Here is a 17,051-nt window from a genome sequence, read left to right as displayed (position 1 = left end):
ACTGTGATCTTTATTGCTTTATTACACTCTTATTTTGAATCAGTATGGGGGGAAATTCAGCGCACCTCTGAAAGGGGAGAAATTTCTTATACTACCATCTTCTGTCTAGTGGTGATGCCTTGAGCTGCAGGTACCTACGAAGAGCCAACGCTAACGTGGAGGAGATGAGTTGACTCGTTAAACGAGTCGCTTTTTCCGCCCGTCCCACCGTCGGTGAGTACCGGAGGCTGCAAAGACGACCCGCAGGCCCTGCGCGTATCCGCCCGTGCCTAGCGGTCGGCCCGGGCAGCGATTGCTGCAGCGGCCTCAGGGGGCAAGGGCCTGGCCCGTGCCTGGCGTGGGGGAGAACCATTCCGCCTCCGGGGCGGGGCGGGCCGCGACATCCCCCGGCTGCGGTGTGACGGGAAGCCGCGGGGGAAGGCGACGCCCGTGCCCAGCCGGGCGGACAGAGCGGACACGCACCCGCCGCACGACCGAGGCCGCCCGCCCCGGAGGCGCGGCCCGCCTTCCCGACAGGCTGCGCTCCGCGGCCGTCCCCCGTTGCATGCCGGGAGTCGTAGTGCGGCTCTGCGGCGGGGAGAGCCTCTCTGCTTCCGGGAGGAGCGACCGCCCATTGCGGGTGGAAGGGGGCGAGAAGGCGACGTCCGCGTCACGTGAGGCGTTTGTTGACTTCCTCGAAAGGCGGGGGGCGGGGCTGGGCGGCCCGGGAATTCCCGCGGCGGCCGAGGCCGGTAGCGCCGTCGGGCCGGGCCCGCGGCACGGAAGCGATGGGAGCCCCGAGGGGCCCGAGCGGAGGCCGCGACGGCCCGCGGAGCCGCCTCTTGGCCGAGGTGGCCGCCCGTTGTTGACGGGCCTGGCCGAGCGAGGCCCGGAGAGGTCGGTCCCTGGCGCGGCGGGAGGGGCCGGCGGGGCTGCCGGCGGCACGTCGCGGGGTGGGCGGCCCCGGCCGGGACGGCGCCCCGGCCCCGCGGCCCGCATCGCGCTACGGGCGCCCCGGGCCGGGGCGCGGGAGGGGGGCACGGAGCTTCCTGCCTCGGGGGGCAGGACGGCTCCCCTTTGGGGGCGGAGGCCGGGATCCGGGATGGCTGCTCTTCCGCTTCTTTTCCTGAAAGAACGGCCGTTCTCTTAGGACGAAAAGGTTCCCTGAGACCTCTGTGGTGTCCCTGTCTGGTTTCGCGTTACAGGAAGAGCATAGCTGGGTAAGGAGGGCCGTTCCCAGGGAGGGTAAAGGTCCTGATAGCGGATGAGAGATGGGAACGGGTCTCAGGTAGGCAATACAGATCGTGAAGAGGCTGCACCTAATTCAGCTGAAAAGCTGCATGAGTTCATACAGCAGCAGCTGAGTGATTTGTGCAGGGGAATGTGGCAAAGGAAGCAGCGGAGCTAGGGTTATTGGTGCAAGATGCAAAAGCGAAAACGTGGTGAAATATTCCACCTGCACTGGAATGCAGGTGTTGCAGGCCATGTTTTGGAAGGAGGGAATACTGATGAGTGTTTGGAAATATTATATGCTAATGATAGTTTTATTTTGTAAGGAACAATATCTTAAAATTCTTGTTCTTCAGCTGGCTGGGTAATTAGTCTGATCTCTTTTAAATAAATCAGCCCTGCAGCAATTTAGCGGAGAGAGCAAGTTGGGCTGTGAGCTTCTCTAGAGGTGTTAGGAGCTTGAGGGAATCTCTTTAATTCCCCTACTGTCTTACACTGTGTGTATGCAGTAAAATTGGCATACTGAAAACCAATTTAGGAAAACGTGGAATGAGGGGAGAATTCCTGTTCTAAGAATGAAGTCTGCTGTGGACTCTGAAGGTCTGGTGCTCTTCTGAGATATCTCCTTGATGTTGTTAGATTGAGGTGTTTTTATGGGCTATGAGAAACATTTAATTTCCTGGCTATTGATGTGTGACCAAATGCTACTGCTACTAATAAAGCTGGTTATATATTAGCACATCCATCCTGAAATTTCTACCATAGGTATTCACCAAAACAAATCCAAGAATACTGCTGTATTTTATTACTTGAATAACTGATATTTTGTATAAGAGTGGTAATAGAAAATAAATGTTGATCAGATGATTGCGCTATGGCTTAAGTGAGCGTGATTTTGAGTTATTAGCTCTGTAGTGAAGTCAGTGATTTTCAGCGGAGGGCTTAGGTCCTTAGTCTTTAGGACTTAATCCTTTCCTGGGAAAGGCAGAACTGTAGATCACATTGCATGAGAGTTTTGGCCACTTCACAACCCCCTCTCCCCCCCCCCCAAATTATTTAAAATTACCTATTTTTTCCTCAGACCTTGTCAACTGCAGGGAAGTATAAACTGGTGATTGCCAGGATTCAAGCTAGATTATGTTTTGCAATGAAAATTAAATAGTAGAAGGATCTTAAAAAGAGAAAAAGGGATGAAGTGAAGTCTTTGTGCAGCAAAAGTGGGAAAGAAATTAGAGTTAATTTTAAGTTGACCTAAATTTCAGCAAATATTCTGATTTAGTTTTCAATATATCTCTGTCTTCTGCATGACTTTTCAAAGGTGGGATAAACATGAAAGTTACTAGGTCAAATATACGCACAAACTATCCAGTCTACTCAGAGTGGAGGAGTAGTGTGATGTCATCTCACAATGTTGGAAAAACTGTTAAATGAGGTTACAAATCCAGTAGCTTTTGTTCTTAATATATTAATAGAACTATTGAATTGGGGATTGTGCTTTATAATGGGAAAGTGTTAAATGAGAGGCCTGTATTTAGGAAAGAGAGAATTACACTGCAAAAGTGCAGACCTGTTACAGCACATGCTGTTGGTATCTGTTTTCTTTAGAACAGATTTTGAGGAAAAGAAATGACCCCGAGAGAAATAATCAAATATTTGGTGCAAAATGGGATAAAATGCAATGTGGTTTTACCTTGTGATATATGGCTTCATTCTTTCATGAGGATTTCCTAACCAGAGGAAATCCGGATTGAGACTCCGTATTCAGTAGAGTAATTAAACTAGCAATGAGATCCAGTCTGCTAAAATGGAGAAAACAGAATTAATACAGGAATCAGGCTAGTAACTAGCTTGGCTGAAGTCAATGATGGGTTCTGCTAAAACGATTTCTGGAGGCTTCTTCCTAATGTGATTTGTTCAGAATCAACTTTGCGATCGATCCTATGGTTTTGTTATGTGCATATACTATAATTATATTGATTAAAATATTACATAATCACATAATTAATAGTTATGTAGTCTTCCTAGAATAAAAACAGTAGATGGTACTAAAACTTGTTAACGTATTTGGGGAAAAGAAATAAAGCATTGATAACCTTAAACTAAAGTTCGAGAAGTAGAGCGAAGCATAAGAAACTTGAACATTCAAAGGCATCCACTTATGAACTGCTAACAAGAATTTGTGTTCAGCTTTGTTTGAAATAATGAGATATATATCTGAATGTATTAGTGAATTACAGGATGACTAAGGGCTGTCAGTGTGAGTTCAATTAATTTGCCTTCCATAGCTGCAATGGGTGAGGTGCTTGCAATAAAATTAAAAGTATTAATGCAGTTATACAAGGCTTTCATAATACCTTATGACTGCACTTGTGAACTTATTGAACATGAATTACCTGACGGTTGAGTTCAGTGGGAGGAAGGTTATGACCAGGAGGTAGGAGTGTCTGTTATTTAAAAAAAAAAAAAAAAAAAAAAGAGAGAGAGAGAAGATTAAAACAAAAACTCTTAGTTTTCCTAAATGTTGGTATGATTGTTTTTTATAACCACTTTGAAAAGGGAATGGATAAACATGAGGAAAGAGTCTGTTTAAAATAGTAGACGATGTGAGCACGAGAACGTATGGGAATCTCGATAACCTTTGATTAAACTTACGTTTGATGCCAGAAGAAAGGTCTGACAGCCAGAAGAATTCTTCCTCACACTTGTCTTTTCCACTGCTGCTTCCAGTTAGTTTTAGAATTAGATTTGATTGTATAGTAAATGAGAATTTATGACGTAGTTGCTTTGGATATTGAAAGACAATATTTAATTGACTCAAACTCTCCTGTTTTTTCTCCTTTTCTGCCAGTTGTCAGGGAAAGTAGTTGTTGTGACAGCATCCTTGGAAAGGTAAGTTGAGTACGTTATGATGAGGAGGCATAATATCTAAAATTAGCAGTGAAGACACTGGAGGACAAAACTCTGAAGAGAGAGTGAAATTTATCAAGCGCCCCTGTCACAAAATGGACTTTTAAAATACTTTTCTAATTCTTGTGAAATTAGAGGGCTGTTCACTGTAAAAAGCTTGAGCTTGAAAAATTTGCTGGTAGTTCCTATGGAGATTTTGAATTTATTTGGCTCCTCTGACTTAGCCAAGTATTCATTATAGATGAACTACAGTGATACAGTTTGTGAGCCTAGAGACAATGACTTTCCATTTCCTGGAGGCAGCAAACTGAAAGCGATACTTAGCTGACGTGGTTCTGAGGAGCATGGAGTATGTTGAGACTGCAGAACTGTGTCCCTTTAAGTAGATTCCTAGGGAGTGCTGCGGGGCTGTGGACTTTGTCCATACAGAAGGATAAACAGTGGTCAAAGCTAGCACCTACTGTGATGTGTGTATGCGGCCCTTTTGCTCTAAAAGGGTAGCAGGAGTCGGTAATAGATGAAGATATTTCTCTCTGAAAAACAGACTGATCACGACTGGAATCATCGAAAACCTAGGGATTCCTGAGGGAGAGGTGCAAAATAATGGACGTTTAGGAGACTGGGAGCCTTGCCTGTTTTAGGCATGGTGCACTGTATAGTGTGTGGGGTTTCTGCTGTCGACTATGGGAATTCTGTTTTTCACTGCTACATTGGAGTGTCTTTAAGCCTTTAAAAAGGATAAAAATGAGTACAGCTTTTCTGACATACAGGTGAGCATTGCAACACAGTAGGGAGAGATGCTTCTTTTAGGATTTCTGTATAGCCAATGTGTTTGTTGAATTTAATATTTTATTTTTGTGTGTACATGCATGTATACACCATTATTAGTAAGGCAAGATATACCAGTACAAAATTATAATCTGTTCTTAACAGCTGGAGACTGGGTATGTTTTACCATTATTAAATCAAACCCTTAAAATCTGGGAGGTAAACAAAGTAAAATAATTCAGGCTCTCAGTAGCCTAGAAAAGAATCAGGTAAACATCATCTTGGAATTCATTTGCATTTGACATTTGGAAATATTTTGAAAAGCATTCTGCTCTCCTTCAGAGCATGAGGTGGGGCAGAATGGGAATCTGCTTGATACTGTGAAGAATTTCATGTAATCCTGCTTTTACTAGGTCAACTCCTGGCCCAAGTGTGGAGTAGGATTTCAAGCTATAGAAATCTATGTAGTGATCTGTTCGCTGTTAGAGTCTCTGCATCCTGGAATTCATTTAAATTGTGTTCCTTGCAAGTAAAATGTTTTGTATTCAATTACCTCCCATGGTGCTAATGACTGATACTTGGAAAGTTCTATGAAGAGCAAAGCTGTATTACTGCCAAGTATTAGTAAGAAATGGGAAAACATTATTCTCAAGATATTTAATATATTAAATCCTAAAGCTGTTCTATAACTTACATTAAATGGCAATAAACAATGGAAGTGATTTCTGGAAACCATTCTTTTTTACAGTATGTGAGGGTGTGCAAACCTTTGAAAGAAAACTTCAGCAGTGCCCACTATTCAGACTCATGCTTATGAGCAGTGAACGTAATTACTTTTAGTAGAACCTAGTCCTATATCCTGTGGACAGTGTGTTGCTTTTTTCTGAAGACAGGAACGTTTAATGCAAGCACTATTACTTGTGTTCATTTAAAGGTTTTACTTCTGGAAGTAAAGATAAGAATCTCTCCAAATAGACTTTTTCACATTGTTTGAATCATTCTGAAAATTTTATAAAATGTAGTATGCTTTGTCACAGGCAAAATATTAGCGAAACCTTTCTCATGGTGAGATATGTGTGTTAAGTGGGTTTTTAAAGCTTGCTATAAATAGGTTGACATGGACATCAGTTCTGTTTATATACATCAACTTGTCCGTATATTACTTGGAATATGTTAGTGGGAAATTTTTGATAAGAATTGGAGCTCCAGGTAGATCAAAATTCTGTGAGGTCTTTCAGAATGACAGCTCTCTGGCACTTGCACTAGCGCATGCAAATGTAACTTGTTGGAAAGGGAGAGGCTAAACAGCATAAAACACAGGCTCATGTTCCTAGCTGGCCTCCAGTAAGCCATTTTGCAAGCCCCTCTGGGATGGCCAGATTTGAGGAGTGGAACTTGTGGAATAATCTGATACACGTATTGTTTCAGAAAGCATTTCTCTATCACTTACAGTTCGTATTCTTAAAAAAACCTCCAATAATACTGGAGAAACTAAATTTTGATTCCTATCACAAAACAGTAAAACTAAAAGGTTACAACTATAGTCATAGTTTCTTACAGATATAGCCAGTTCCCCTTTGTTTAAAGTCTTCTAAGGTTTTATTTCCATGATTTTACTATCCTAACAGAATTCCTCAAGGAGAAAAAAGTATTTGTGCGTATGCTATCTCTGGTGGATTGGGTTTTTGTTGTTGTGGGGTTTTGTAGTTTTCGTTTTGTTTTGTTTTCTGTTTGTTTTTGCTTGCTTGTTTTGTTTTTGTCTCCTGACACCACAACAAAGAGCTGAGTGAAGTGTGTGTTTGACCATGACCTTGAGCGAACTGCTGATCTTACACTATTTAACAGCCAGGTTTTATTCTTGTATGAGCTTATATATTTTATTAGCCTCTTAATAGGGGCTGAGCAAGTGATGAAGGTAGAACTTCACATTTATTTTTTTATTTGGAAATAGTTCAGAAAGCTTTTGCTTTGTAGAGATAAGCTTTTCTTCTGGGTTTTTTTATTTTGTTGATTTTGGTTTTTAGGCTGTGCTTATTTATTTACATATCTTTAGTAATGCTGTTCTCGTTTTTTTTAACGTGTCTTCCCCGCGTCTAACTAACTTGCTTCAGTTAGTAGCGTGTATATTGCAGCTTAGCTTTTGAGAGTTCCTGAGGCTATCCAATACAGAAGTCATAGCACTTTTCTTATGTGTTAGGAAGTTATAGCGTGTAGTTCTACAGATTGAGATCTGAAACCTTTTGAAATATGTGGTAAAAAGAATATTCAGTAAGCACAGGAAACAGATGGCTATTTACTGACTATTTACTGACTAAATCATTAAAATTCTTTTGAGTTAGCTCATGTCTTAGCTTTTTTATAGCTATTTTTATAGATTTTTTTCTTTATTTTTTGCCTCACTCATCTGTAGTGGTTTTTATTTTTTTGCATTTTTCAAAGATTAAACTGTATATTTTTGGGGAACAACTGTAATTATGTACTTTTTGACGGGAGAAAAATAAAAGCTATTTATAATACAACATGCTAAGATGTTTCCTTTCAGGTCATGACTGACTAGCATAACAAGATCCCTTAGGAATCCTAAGGGTCTGTTTCTAGAGTGTGGAAGAAGCAAAGTCAGTTTCAAGAGTAATGCTCCTTTTCAAAAACAAAAACGCCCCTTTAAAGGGGAGGAGGAGGGTGATCTGAAAATATCAACAACAACTTGTTTTATGAAGTGTGTGCACTATGCTCTTATGGCAGTCTTAAATAGTAAAATTTTAAATCAGTGTAGTTATTGCATTTACTCTCAGCATTTATTTGAAAATGGTGTCAGTCTGAAGTCTTGGGGTTTTTTTCGTGTTGCTAGGTGTGAATACAATGGTCACTTGAATCAAGAACTTGGAAGAGCTTGAATTCTTGTAAAGCTCAAATAAGTGCACTTTTTTGTGGTCATTTTTAGTATAATATGATGTGTGGATATTGTTGATTCTTTATGTTAATAGACATAATGAAAGATACAATATGAATAGTTGACAGTACATACAGCATGGATATCATGGTGATTTTTGGTTCTTAACTCAAACTGTTGAGCTTCCTGATCAGAGAAACAGGTTCTGTGTAAGAATTTTTTTATTGTTGTTCATTGCAGCAAACAGTCTGAAAATCACACCGCTCTTTCTGAATATCTTGCTTACTTCATGTAAGCGTAAGTAACATGTCCCTCCCCACCCCTGCAACAGTGTTCTGTCATCAGATCTGCTCTTAAAGGGATAAGCTGAGAAGAAATTATCTTATTTGGGCACCTCTCAGGAGAGACAGATTTTTATTTTGTAGGCTGTTCATCTTCACTTAGTATGAAGTAAAGTTAGTCAAAATATCTGGTACCAGATCTTTCAGTAATTATCGTCTTTTGCATTGAAATCTAAAAAAGGTGTATGATAAGCCTCTTTGAATACTGTGGAGACTGGCATGCTTGTCTTCTAGATAGCATGGGATGCTAACTTAGCAGTATCAGAAATCTAGAGTTCAGTAATACTGTAAGCTAAATGAGATCTTTCGAGTAAAATCTTCAGTGTAACTGTTCCTCTCAGAAGGTGCAGGTTAAGTATATATCTGCATTTGTAAATCGATATTTGTACCTTCTTAGTCTTTACTTGGAGAGTCTTGCACTTTTGAAAGCTTATAAAGGCAGTAAATTTTAGTTAGCAAAACACATAATAAATATGGTCCTGTCTTCTGATGATGTCCCCTGTTTTTCCTTATTGCCATCTCCTGTTGGAACTGATGAGAGCAAGCAATAGGCAGTGTATGATGCTGAATATCAGGAGCTATAGGAGGGCGTGAGGATAAAGATGCATTCTATGTACAAGGTCACACAATCTGCTGCTTTCCTGAAGAGATTATTGGTAAGATGTGACTTTAATGAAATCTGAGTCTAGCATTCAGAGAGAAGGAGATGTGTTGCCTTGAGAAAATGAACTCTTGGCTTTTGAGGGGATGGGTGAGAAGACTTGCAGGTCACCTTGTGCATGGAGTGTAAATATTATAGGGAAAAGGAAACAGTAGGAAACAAGATTAAACTTAGTCTTTTCAAGGTTCTTTTTACTTAAGTATCAGGTGGAACAGGCTAAGGGAAGTTTAGAGCAATCGTTTAGTTAGAATATGTAAAACTGCGTGCAAAATATCTTTTTGTCTCCTGGAGATTACCAATAAAAGGATTTCAATTTTGGTTTTCTTATCTTTTCCCACTGCTTCACCTCCATTGATGTCTATTTAATATTGATGAGCTGTCACAGTTTTTATCGTATTGTCTAACTAGCTTGGAGCAAATTGAGACAAACATAAGAGTACCGGTATTCAGCTGTAGATGTACTATAGCTCTTTATAATGTTGTGGTCCATGTAGCTTTTCCATTCCTAGAAACATTGAGAGAAATTGGACCACATGGATAAGCTCCAGGGCAGTTAATTCCTCTGCCATTTAGTATCACTAAACAAACAGAAATGTAGTCTAAACTTAAATATACAGTTGAGGCACTGATTGTGGCTGGGGGGGTTTCCCCACGGATGCGTGTATTTTCTGCAGCTTTCTGCTAATCAGCTCAGTTCTCTGTCAAAATAACTATTTCCTGCAATACAAGCTGTCTTCATTCCATTCATTTCTTTTGTTAGTTCTATGGGTTTGTTAACTGATCATCAGGAGCCTAGGAACTTGTTCAGGAATAAAATCTACCACTGATAATAGAAAAGTCGCTAGTTTGTTTAAGGATGGGGGGAAGTTACCAGGTACTGTACAGCATTGTTTTAGTGTTTCATGTAAATTCAAACTATCTTGATTTTTTCCATCTAAATCACAATGAATGAAGAAAGAGGGGATGGGGGGTGCAAAACCCTGAACCTTTTCATGAAAACTAATAACATTAAGGAAAATGCTGTTGGGGCATCTCCCTTAAGGCCTCTAGTTCAAGAAAGTATACAGAGTTCTTTAAATGTGTAATTTTCTTATTGAATGTTTTGCTGGGCCTAAATGATATGAGTTGTAACAAAAACTCAATCCAATGAGTATTTTGCATTTGTCCTACAGGTGTATTTATATACCTGCAGTATTTACACCCTGCAGTATTTCTGAAGGTTTTCATACTTGATACTCCTGGTGAATTTATCTTTGTGAAAATTTTATTCTCACCTGTCTTTTTAAACAGCTGTCATGGAGGAGTTGGTAGAAGATGACATCTGTATTTTGAACCATGAAAAAGCAGACAACAGTCATAAGAGAGGTGGGGAGATTCCTGTTTCATCGTATAGTGGAGATGAGTCTGTTGCCTCACACTTTGCTCTTGTCACTGCATACGAAGATATCAAGAAACGGCTAAAGGAGACAGAGAAGGAGAACTCCTTCTTAAAGAAAAGAGTGAGAATTCTGGAAGAGAAGGTAATATAAAGTGCAGTTGACCACCTTCTGGTAGCAGCTACTTTTGCTCTCATATTTGGATGGCAGAGCAGATATTAAGTATTTAAAATATATATTGAAAATTATTTTCAAGTTAAAAAAAATTATGGTAAATTATCTTATCTACTTAAATGAAACACAGTTTTTTTCCCTCTGGTAGTCTAGTTATGTCACATTGGATTTTTTTGATTCTTACCGTGTGCGTATGATCTAGTGCAGTAGTGCCATGCAAAGATACCAGTTTGATTTGGAAGGAAGTGTAGTCACATTAGATCATTACTGCATCTCATCTCCCTCTTCAAAGTATTTATTATCTTGAGGTCATCTAGCCTAGTGTTGTTGAACAGTGAAGTGCCAAGTCCATAGATTGCCAGAATCCATAAATAGTCTAATAAAAGAATCTCTTGTAGTGAACATACTGACATCATCAGGAAAAATTGGTTGGTAGAGAATATCTAACTAGGCTAATAGCTAGCTAGCTAATAGCCAGCTCAAACATGAAATACAACGTTAAAATGCTTAATGTGGAAGTGTTGACTGACTATTATTTGATGCAGTAGTTCTATAACCGAAATATCCTATAGTTAGAAGTGAGAAGAGTGTTAGGACTGAGTCCTTAGTATGTACTACTGACTCTTAAAAACTTTAAAAGCCTAAATATGTGTGTATTGTTTGTTGGCCTTAGAATGAAGAATTTGAGCCATGCTTAGCTTATTTTTGACATACTTATGCTGGAATTCTTGGTGACCGATTTGACAGAATTTACTTTGCCCAACACTTGCTGTGCTCTTCCTGTATATAAGGTCCTGTGGAGATGCTGGGGATAGGAATGAATGTCTAGACTGCATATTCTCTGAACCGTTCTGAATGTGATTTTATACGACTATTCAAAATCACAATAAACAAGACTTGATGACCTTGGCAGTCCCTTTCAGTCCTATGTCCTTTGGTTTTGCCTGGTTCACCTTAATTGTCTTGAAAAGGATACTTTGGTTTCCATCCAAAAAAGTTTTAGTTTTGGTATGTGAATACCATTAAAAACGTATCTGTGAGAGAGTGGCTCTGAGATGGCCTGGACTGTTAGGCAACAGAACTGAAGTTCCAGTCTTTGTTAATGTTTAGTATACCGGTATGATAAGAAATACGTGGAGTGTTACCTCTTCTGACTTTTACATTCCAGAATGTATGGAAACTCCCAGATGATTTGGTAAGGTTTACATTCTATCCGAACTCCATTCGTATATGACTTTTATTTGGAAGGAAAAACTTAAAGGGTTTTTGGGGAGGGGGGAGAGAGTTGGCTTATAGCATGAAATCTATAGTAATAGTGCGTATACTTTGAGGGCCGTTATAAAGAGCAAGGGGCAGAAACTTCCTATTTTTATGACTTGCTTTCCTGTGCTTTTTGTGGTTTTGAGTAAAAACCTGAGAGAGCAAATATTCAAGGTAGATGCAAAATCAGAGAGTTGACAGAATTTTTTTTTTGTATGGCTCTTCATTTTTGAGAAAGTTTATGAATCAGTTCGCATATATTTGCATTAGGTACTCTTGAATGCCTTTAAACCTCCTCTGTACTTTTAAAGCAAGTGTGCAGGATAAACAGAATGAACAGTAACTTTTTGCATAGACAGATGTAATTCGGAGTCTTACAGACTTCTTGCTGTTTTAATAAAAATGCAGAATATCTTGTTCTGCTGCCCTCTTTCATGATAGTCTAGTAGGTAGTGCTTATTCCGCCCTGCCCCTCTTGCCTCAGCAACTGCACCTTCAATGAGATAGTGGGGGGATTTGGAAGTTGATACAATTTTTTGTAAAAATAATTTTGCTTTGGCTTTTCTTATAAAAAAATATACTGAAAAAAATCAATGTTTTATTAGAGACCTTTGTCTCATTAGTAAAAATTTTATTCACAGTTTGCGCTGAACTTTGTATGTGTTGTGTTTTTTAGATGCTTAAAACTCTTTTTCCAAAAAACAATTTGTGCATCTTTAAAAACTTGGCAAAAATGTGATTAAGGAGTTGTTCGTGTGAGTAGTCTTGATCTGTGGATGATTTTTAAATATTCCTAGCAAGAGCTAAGCACGGTTAGAGATCTATAGAATTTGCAGGCAGCTTTCACTGCACTTACGTAAAGTTTTGGTCCATATCAATGTATTTAGTTTTTGTTTTTTGGAAAATAAATTCATTAGTTTAATGTTGCAGACTGTAAATTAGTAATAACTAGCTGCATTTGCTGAATTTTGCTATTCTGAATATAACATAGGAAAGCTCTTATTTCTTTTATTTGTTAAACTTTTAGCTCCTTGGCTCCCGACTAGAAGAGGAGTGCAGTTCAGTTGGTCGTGAACAAGTAAATAAGGCTTACCAAGCCTATCGAGAGGCCTGCATTGACCGAGATAATCTGAAAAGCAAACTGGATAAAATGGTATCACTATTTAAGTAATGACTTGAATGCATGTTATGAAAGTACAGCACATTTAGTAAATGTTTACTGAAGAATATATTGCTGAAGATCAGTGGTATTTGTTTTATCACTCAATTTGTTTTTTAAAAGTACGTGGTGATATTTTATGTAAGAATAACAATGGTTTCAAGTATCTCAGTTTCATTACTGGGCTTGGCTAATACTAGAAAGACATCTCAAATCAATGAAAGAATTTTTTTTTTTTTAAAGTTGAATTGTCAGACATGATAGAGAAAATCTTCACCATTTTTTTTTTTCTGAAAACAGATGAAGGAAACTTCAGAATCCCTGAAAATCTTGAATGAGCAGTTGCAATCTAAAGAGGTAGAGCTCTTACAACTAAGAACCGAAGTGGAAACTCAACAAGGTACATATTTGGTTATTCCATCTTAATATACCTTAACTACTTTTAGTGGTTATGCAGCAAACTCGGCACATTAGGAGGTTTCAGCCTATACATATAGGGAGAGATGTATACTGTAATGAGAAACTTCAAGCTTGTATATGTTTGTTCGGCCATATGGTGGCATGCATGTTAGATTGTTGTAGGCAAGGGGCTCCGTGGTAAAGATCTGAGGCTGTTGTGATTTTCCACTCCAGGTTATTGTAATAATTTGAAAGGTGTGCAACCTTAGAATTCAATAGGCTAGTCATGTGCATCTAGAAGTAACTGTTCAGTAAGCTTAAATTTTTGCGGTAGCAGAATGTATGTATCTAGGTACATCTCTAATTAAGAGAAAGTACTAACAAAACCACTAATGCTCTATAATGCTTTAATATAGGTCTATTGCTTGTTTCTTTGATGAACGTAATCCATTGTCTAGTTTGCAGGCTGAGCCTGGATCTGTCTTGACCTCACCACCGTTGTCCCAGAGCAGGGCGGGGGGGGATACTTGCTCAAATATAAAATACAAGCCTGTCTTTGCCACTACCTCTGGTGCCGCATAATCTAGCATAGTGCTATGTCTCATTGTTGGGATATGACAAGTACAAGAAGATAGGGCAGTAGCTGTGAGGGACAAGGGCTAGAGGTTGAGGAAGAGGAGAGAGATTCAGGTTGGCAGCCCCTCTGCTGGAAAGAGGAAGGAAGAACAAACATGGTGTGTGCTGGTGGTTCCCAAAGCCCAAATACAAGTCCTGTTACTGAAATTGTTTGAGCACTGCGTAGATGTAAAATAAAACATTATAATAGTACATTAATAACAACTTTTTATATAAAAAAGAGAACGAGAATATGCCATCTGCATGTGTAAAGTTAGAGGTGTGAAAATATATAACCTGGACTTCAGTTTCTGTAGAAACGCTATAAGTTGAAAGATGCTTTTAAGTCTTACTCTGCTTGAATTGCATTACTTTTCATGAAGACCTGAAGCCTATAATGTGCTACTTCCACTGCATGATTTTTTTAAACCTACAGTAACAAACCACACTTAGCAGTAGTACCATTGTTGAGGACATCACGGTGTAAGGATTTTAAGTGCTGAGTTTACAAAGAGAGCTCTGAAAACATGGTGATTTCAAGCCTTATTTAGTAATCGATTTTAATCTAAGTGGGCTTTGAACTATAGCTCTGATTACTTAAGAAAAATCTGTGTAGCTTAGGCTTGTTTAAATTGTTAAATCTTGCAGTGTATGTACTATGGAGTTGAAAATTTGGGGGATTTCTTCCTATTATGTTCTTTTTTTCCCCTCTACTGCTGACATGTTGTTAGGATCATTTTATGTTACTTCTCAGTAGTGTGCATGGGATTTTTTTTTTCTTTCTTCTATCTAATATGAAGGCATATGTAACCTCAAGACTTTAGCCTTTAGCCTTTTGTTTTGATAGTATTTTTTGCTGTTCTGTTTGGAACTGCTTGTTTTTCCAAAATGGGAAAAAAACTTAGGGTAAATCCAGTAACACTATAAATGTAGAGCAAAAAGGCTTATGTCTTCAAAATATATAAGTAAGAAAGTTAGTATATATGCAGAGAGTTCACCAGCAATTGAATTTTTTATTTTTCAGTGCCTTTTTATGTTAACATTTTTTTTTCTTTATAAAATAGCCACAACATTCCTGGAAAGTAGGGCTCTGTGCTTTGAACTCAGAAAATAATTTTTCTTTTTCTTTCTTTCTTTCTTTTTTTTTTTGGGGGGGGCGCCAACATCTTCACTGGTATTACTATTCTTTTGCTGTTGCAGACTGATTTCAGTTTCTTCGGAATGTACAGGATGGGGTTTTTGTAGGGCATAAGCTGATTAACGGAAGCTGTTTAGGAAAGGAGAGGTGAAACTTTTATGTTGAGTCACATTTCTTGAACTGAGACTGAAATCTGATCGTCTTGCTTGTCTCCATACAGTGATGAAAAATTTGAATAGTACTCAGTCTAGCTGGGAAATAGAGAAGCTGAACAGTGACCTGAAAGTGCACAGTCTGGAAAAGGATTTAGAAAAGCTCAAGAAAGAGTGCAATGGTCTCAGAAAGGAGCTGCAAAAATCCAAGCAGAAGGTATCTTTATTTTTAAGGAACTTTTCTTAATAACACTTGACTGTGTAATAATACTGTCTTAAATCCCTTCTTCAGGCAAAATAGAAGGTAAACAAGTAAGTATGTAATTGAGTGAAAAATGACCATCTTAGTAAAATTAAGCTTAGCTTCTTGGAAGTAGTGTACTTACATAAGTTAGATTTCCCAGCAGTTGCCATTATAAGTGACAGAAAACAAAACTTTACAATTTCCTGTAAGTAGCCATTCAGACTGAAGTGTTCTGTGTTGGTATATGTCTTGGGCCGAGCTTTTTAAAGGAATGACAAAATGCTTATCTTAAAAGATCTCATGAACTTTGTTTAAGGAGCTCTAGCACTTTTCTTTGGGGTAGTGGCATGAAGCTTGTCAGGGAAGTGATTTCTTTGTAATGAGATTTATTCTTTAACCAGGGGCAGGGGATCCCTGCAACTTTGGTCAAGTTCAGACATGGTCAGTGTAGTGCTTTTTGGTTTTTTTTCTTCTTTCCTCTTAGCACATGAAAAATTTAAGATTCTATCTGCATAAGTATCTCTCCTGTTGTCGAATAGTTTTTAGGTATGGTATATCTGCAAGGCTAATTGAGCCTACTCTTTCTCACGGTTATAGGGGGACAAAGCTGGCATTTTGTAAACTGATTATACTGGACCAGGATAGAGATGGGAACTGGAGGACCGGTAGTTGGGATCTTACCTTAAGATATCCACGGGAAACAGCTGAAACAGCAGAACGATATAGTAGGATTTGAATGTCTGAGGCTAGCACTGACAGCGGCAGTGGGAGAAGGAGAATTGGGAGTAGAGAGAACATGAAAATGTAACTGACTAGAAGGGGACGGAACTAGTTGTGCAAGTAGGTTATGAGGGTGTTGAGGGAACCAGTAAAATTTTCCAGTTGGTCTCTGTCTTATCACTGACTCCTCATCCAGAGACTGAGAGAGATCTGTGAAGCCTGAAACTAGATGAAAAATTCAGGATGAGAAGGCAGGAATTGTGGAGTGGAGTTGATAAGTGGGATAATAATACGTAGGAGGAGATCTGAGATGAAACAGACAAGTATATTTTAAGAGTAAAATCAGTATCTGATTTTTTTGCCCCTGTTCACTCCCTTAGGTCTTGGGATAGGACAGTGAAAAGGAGATATAGTGGTGCTGGTGGAGGGAGGGTGGCTTATGGAAGAAGATGGAGAAAATGCAGCATTAAAAAATACGGTTGCTACAGCACACTTCCCATTTAGGACCTGGAATGAAACACTGGTTCCAGAGTCTTGCCATATGTCTTTTGGTGCCCTTCCCTGGTGCTTCTGGAGCACTTACCTGTTTTCAGAAACCTAGAGTATAAGGTGGATATGGTTAGGATCTCAAAAAGGAATGTCAGGATAGTTTAACAGTAATAAAATGCATTAAAGTAAGTTATAAAAACGTTGTCTAGTGCATGCCTACTGTCTTGCACCTTAGCTTTGATAGAAGGTACGATGGCAGTCTCTAGGACTCAGCAGTCATATTGAAGTTGCACAGTATGTCTGAAAGTTGTAAATATGATTGTTTTAGGGAGGCAGGCTAATTTATCATTACCAATAGTCTAAGTTCCTTATGGTTGTTAATCATTCTGATTATCAGATTTTGATTCATGTAGTATTTCTGAATGAGTCAATATTTAGGGTGTGAAGGACTCTCAAATAGAATCCTTGCATGGCCATCATCCTTCCTGCAAACGGGATTTGGTTTAATGTGGGAATGTTTATTTGACTCTCTTTCTTATGGACACATTT

The 17,051-nt window shown here is 39.1% G+C and overlaps 1 protein-coding gene across 5 annotated transcripts in view; it reads left to right on the top strand.

The window, feature by feature from the left end:
* Positions 1-676: 676 nt before the first annotated feature.
* Positions 677-17,051, top strand: part of AZI2 (5-azacytidine induced 2) — a 29,649-nt gene continuing 13,274 nt past the window's right edge. Inside the window, exons 1-6 of one of the 5 annotated variants that reach the window (XM_068935473.1) lie at positions 677-876; positions 4,058-4,098; positions 10,067-10,296; positions 12,614-12,739; positions 13,046-13,145; positions 15,118-15,266. In XM_068935473.1, coding sequence (XP_068791574.1) covers positions 10,072-10,296; positions 12,614-12,739; positions 13,046-13,145; positions 15,118-15,266 — 600 coding nt within the window. In that variant the 5' untranslated portion in view covers positions 677-876; positions 4,058-4,098; positions 10,067-10,071. Of the gene's footprint in view, positions 877-950; positions 1,200-4,057; positions 4,099-8,654; positions 8,772-10,066; positions 10,297-12,613; positions 12,740-13,045; positions 13,146-15,117; positions 15,267-17,051 lie in introns of those variants that run through there. The other 4 variants (XM_009687920.2, XM_068935472.1, XM_009687921.2 and 1 more) reach the window with 4 other exon arrangements.

Source organism: Struthio camelus, chromosome 2 (assembly GCF_040807025.1).
Source record: "Struthio camelus isolate bStrCam1 chromosome 2, bStrCam1.hap1, whole genome shotgun sequence".
In the NCBI taxonomy this organism is placed as follows: domain Eukaryota; kingdom Metazoa; phylum Chordata; class Aves; order Struthioniformes; family Struthionidae; genus Struthio; species Struthio camelus.
Note: the sequence above shows the minus strand (reverse complement) of the source record. Positions and strands in the feature narration are given on the sequence as shown.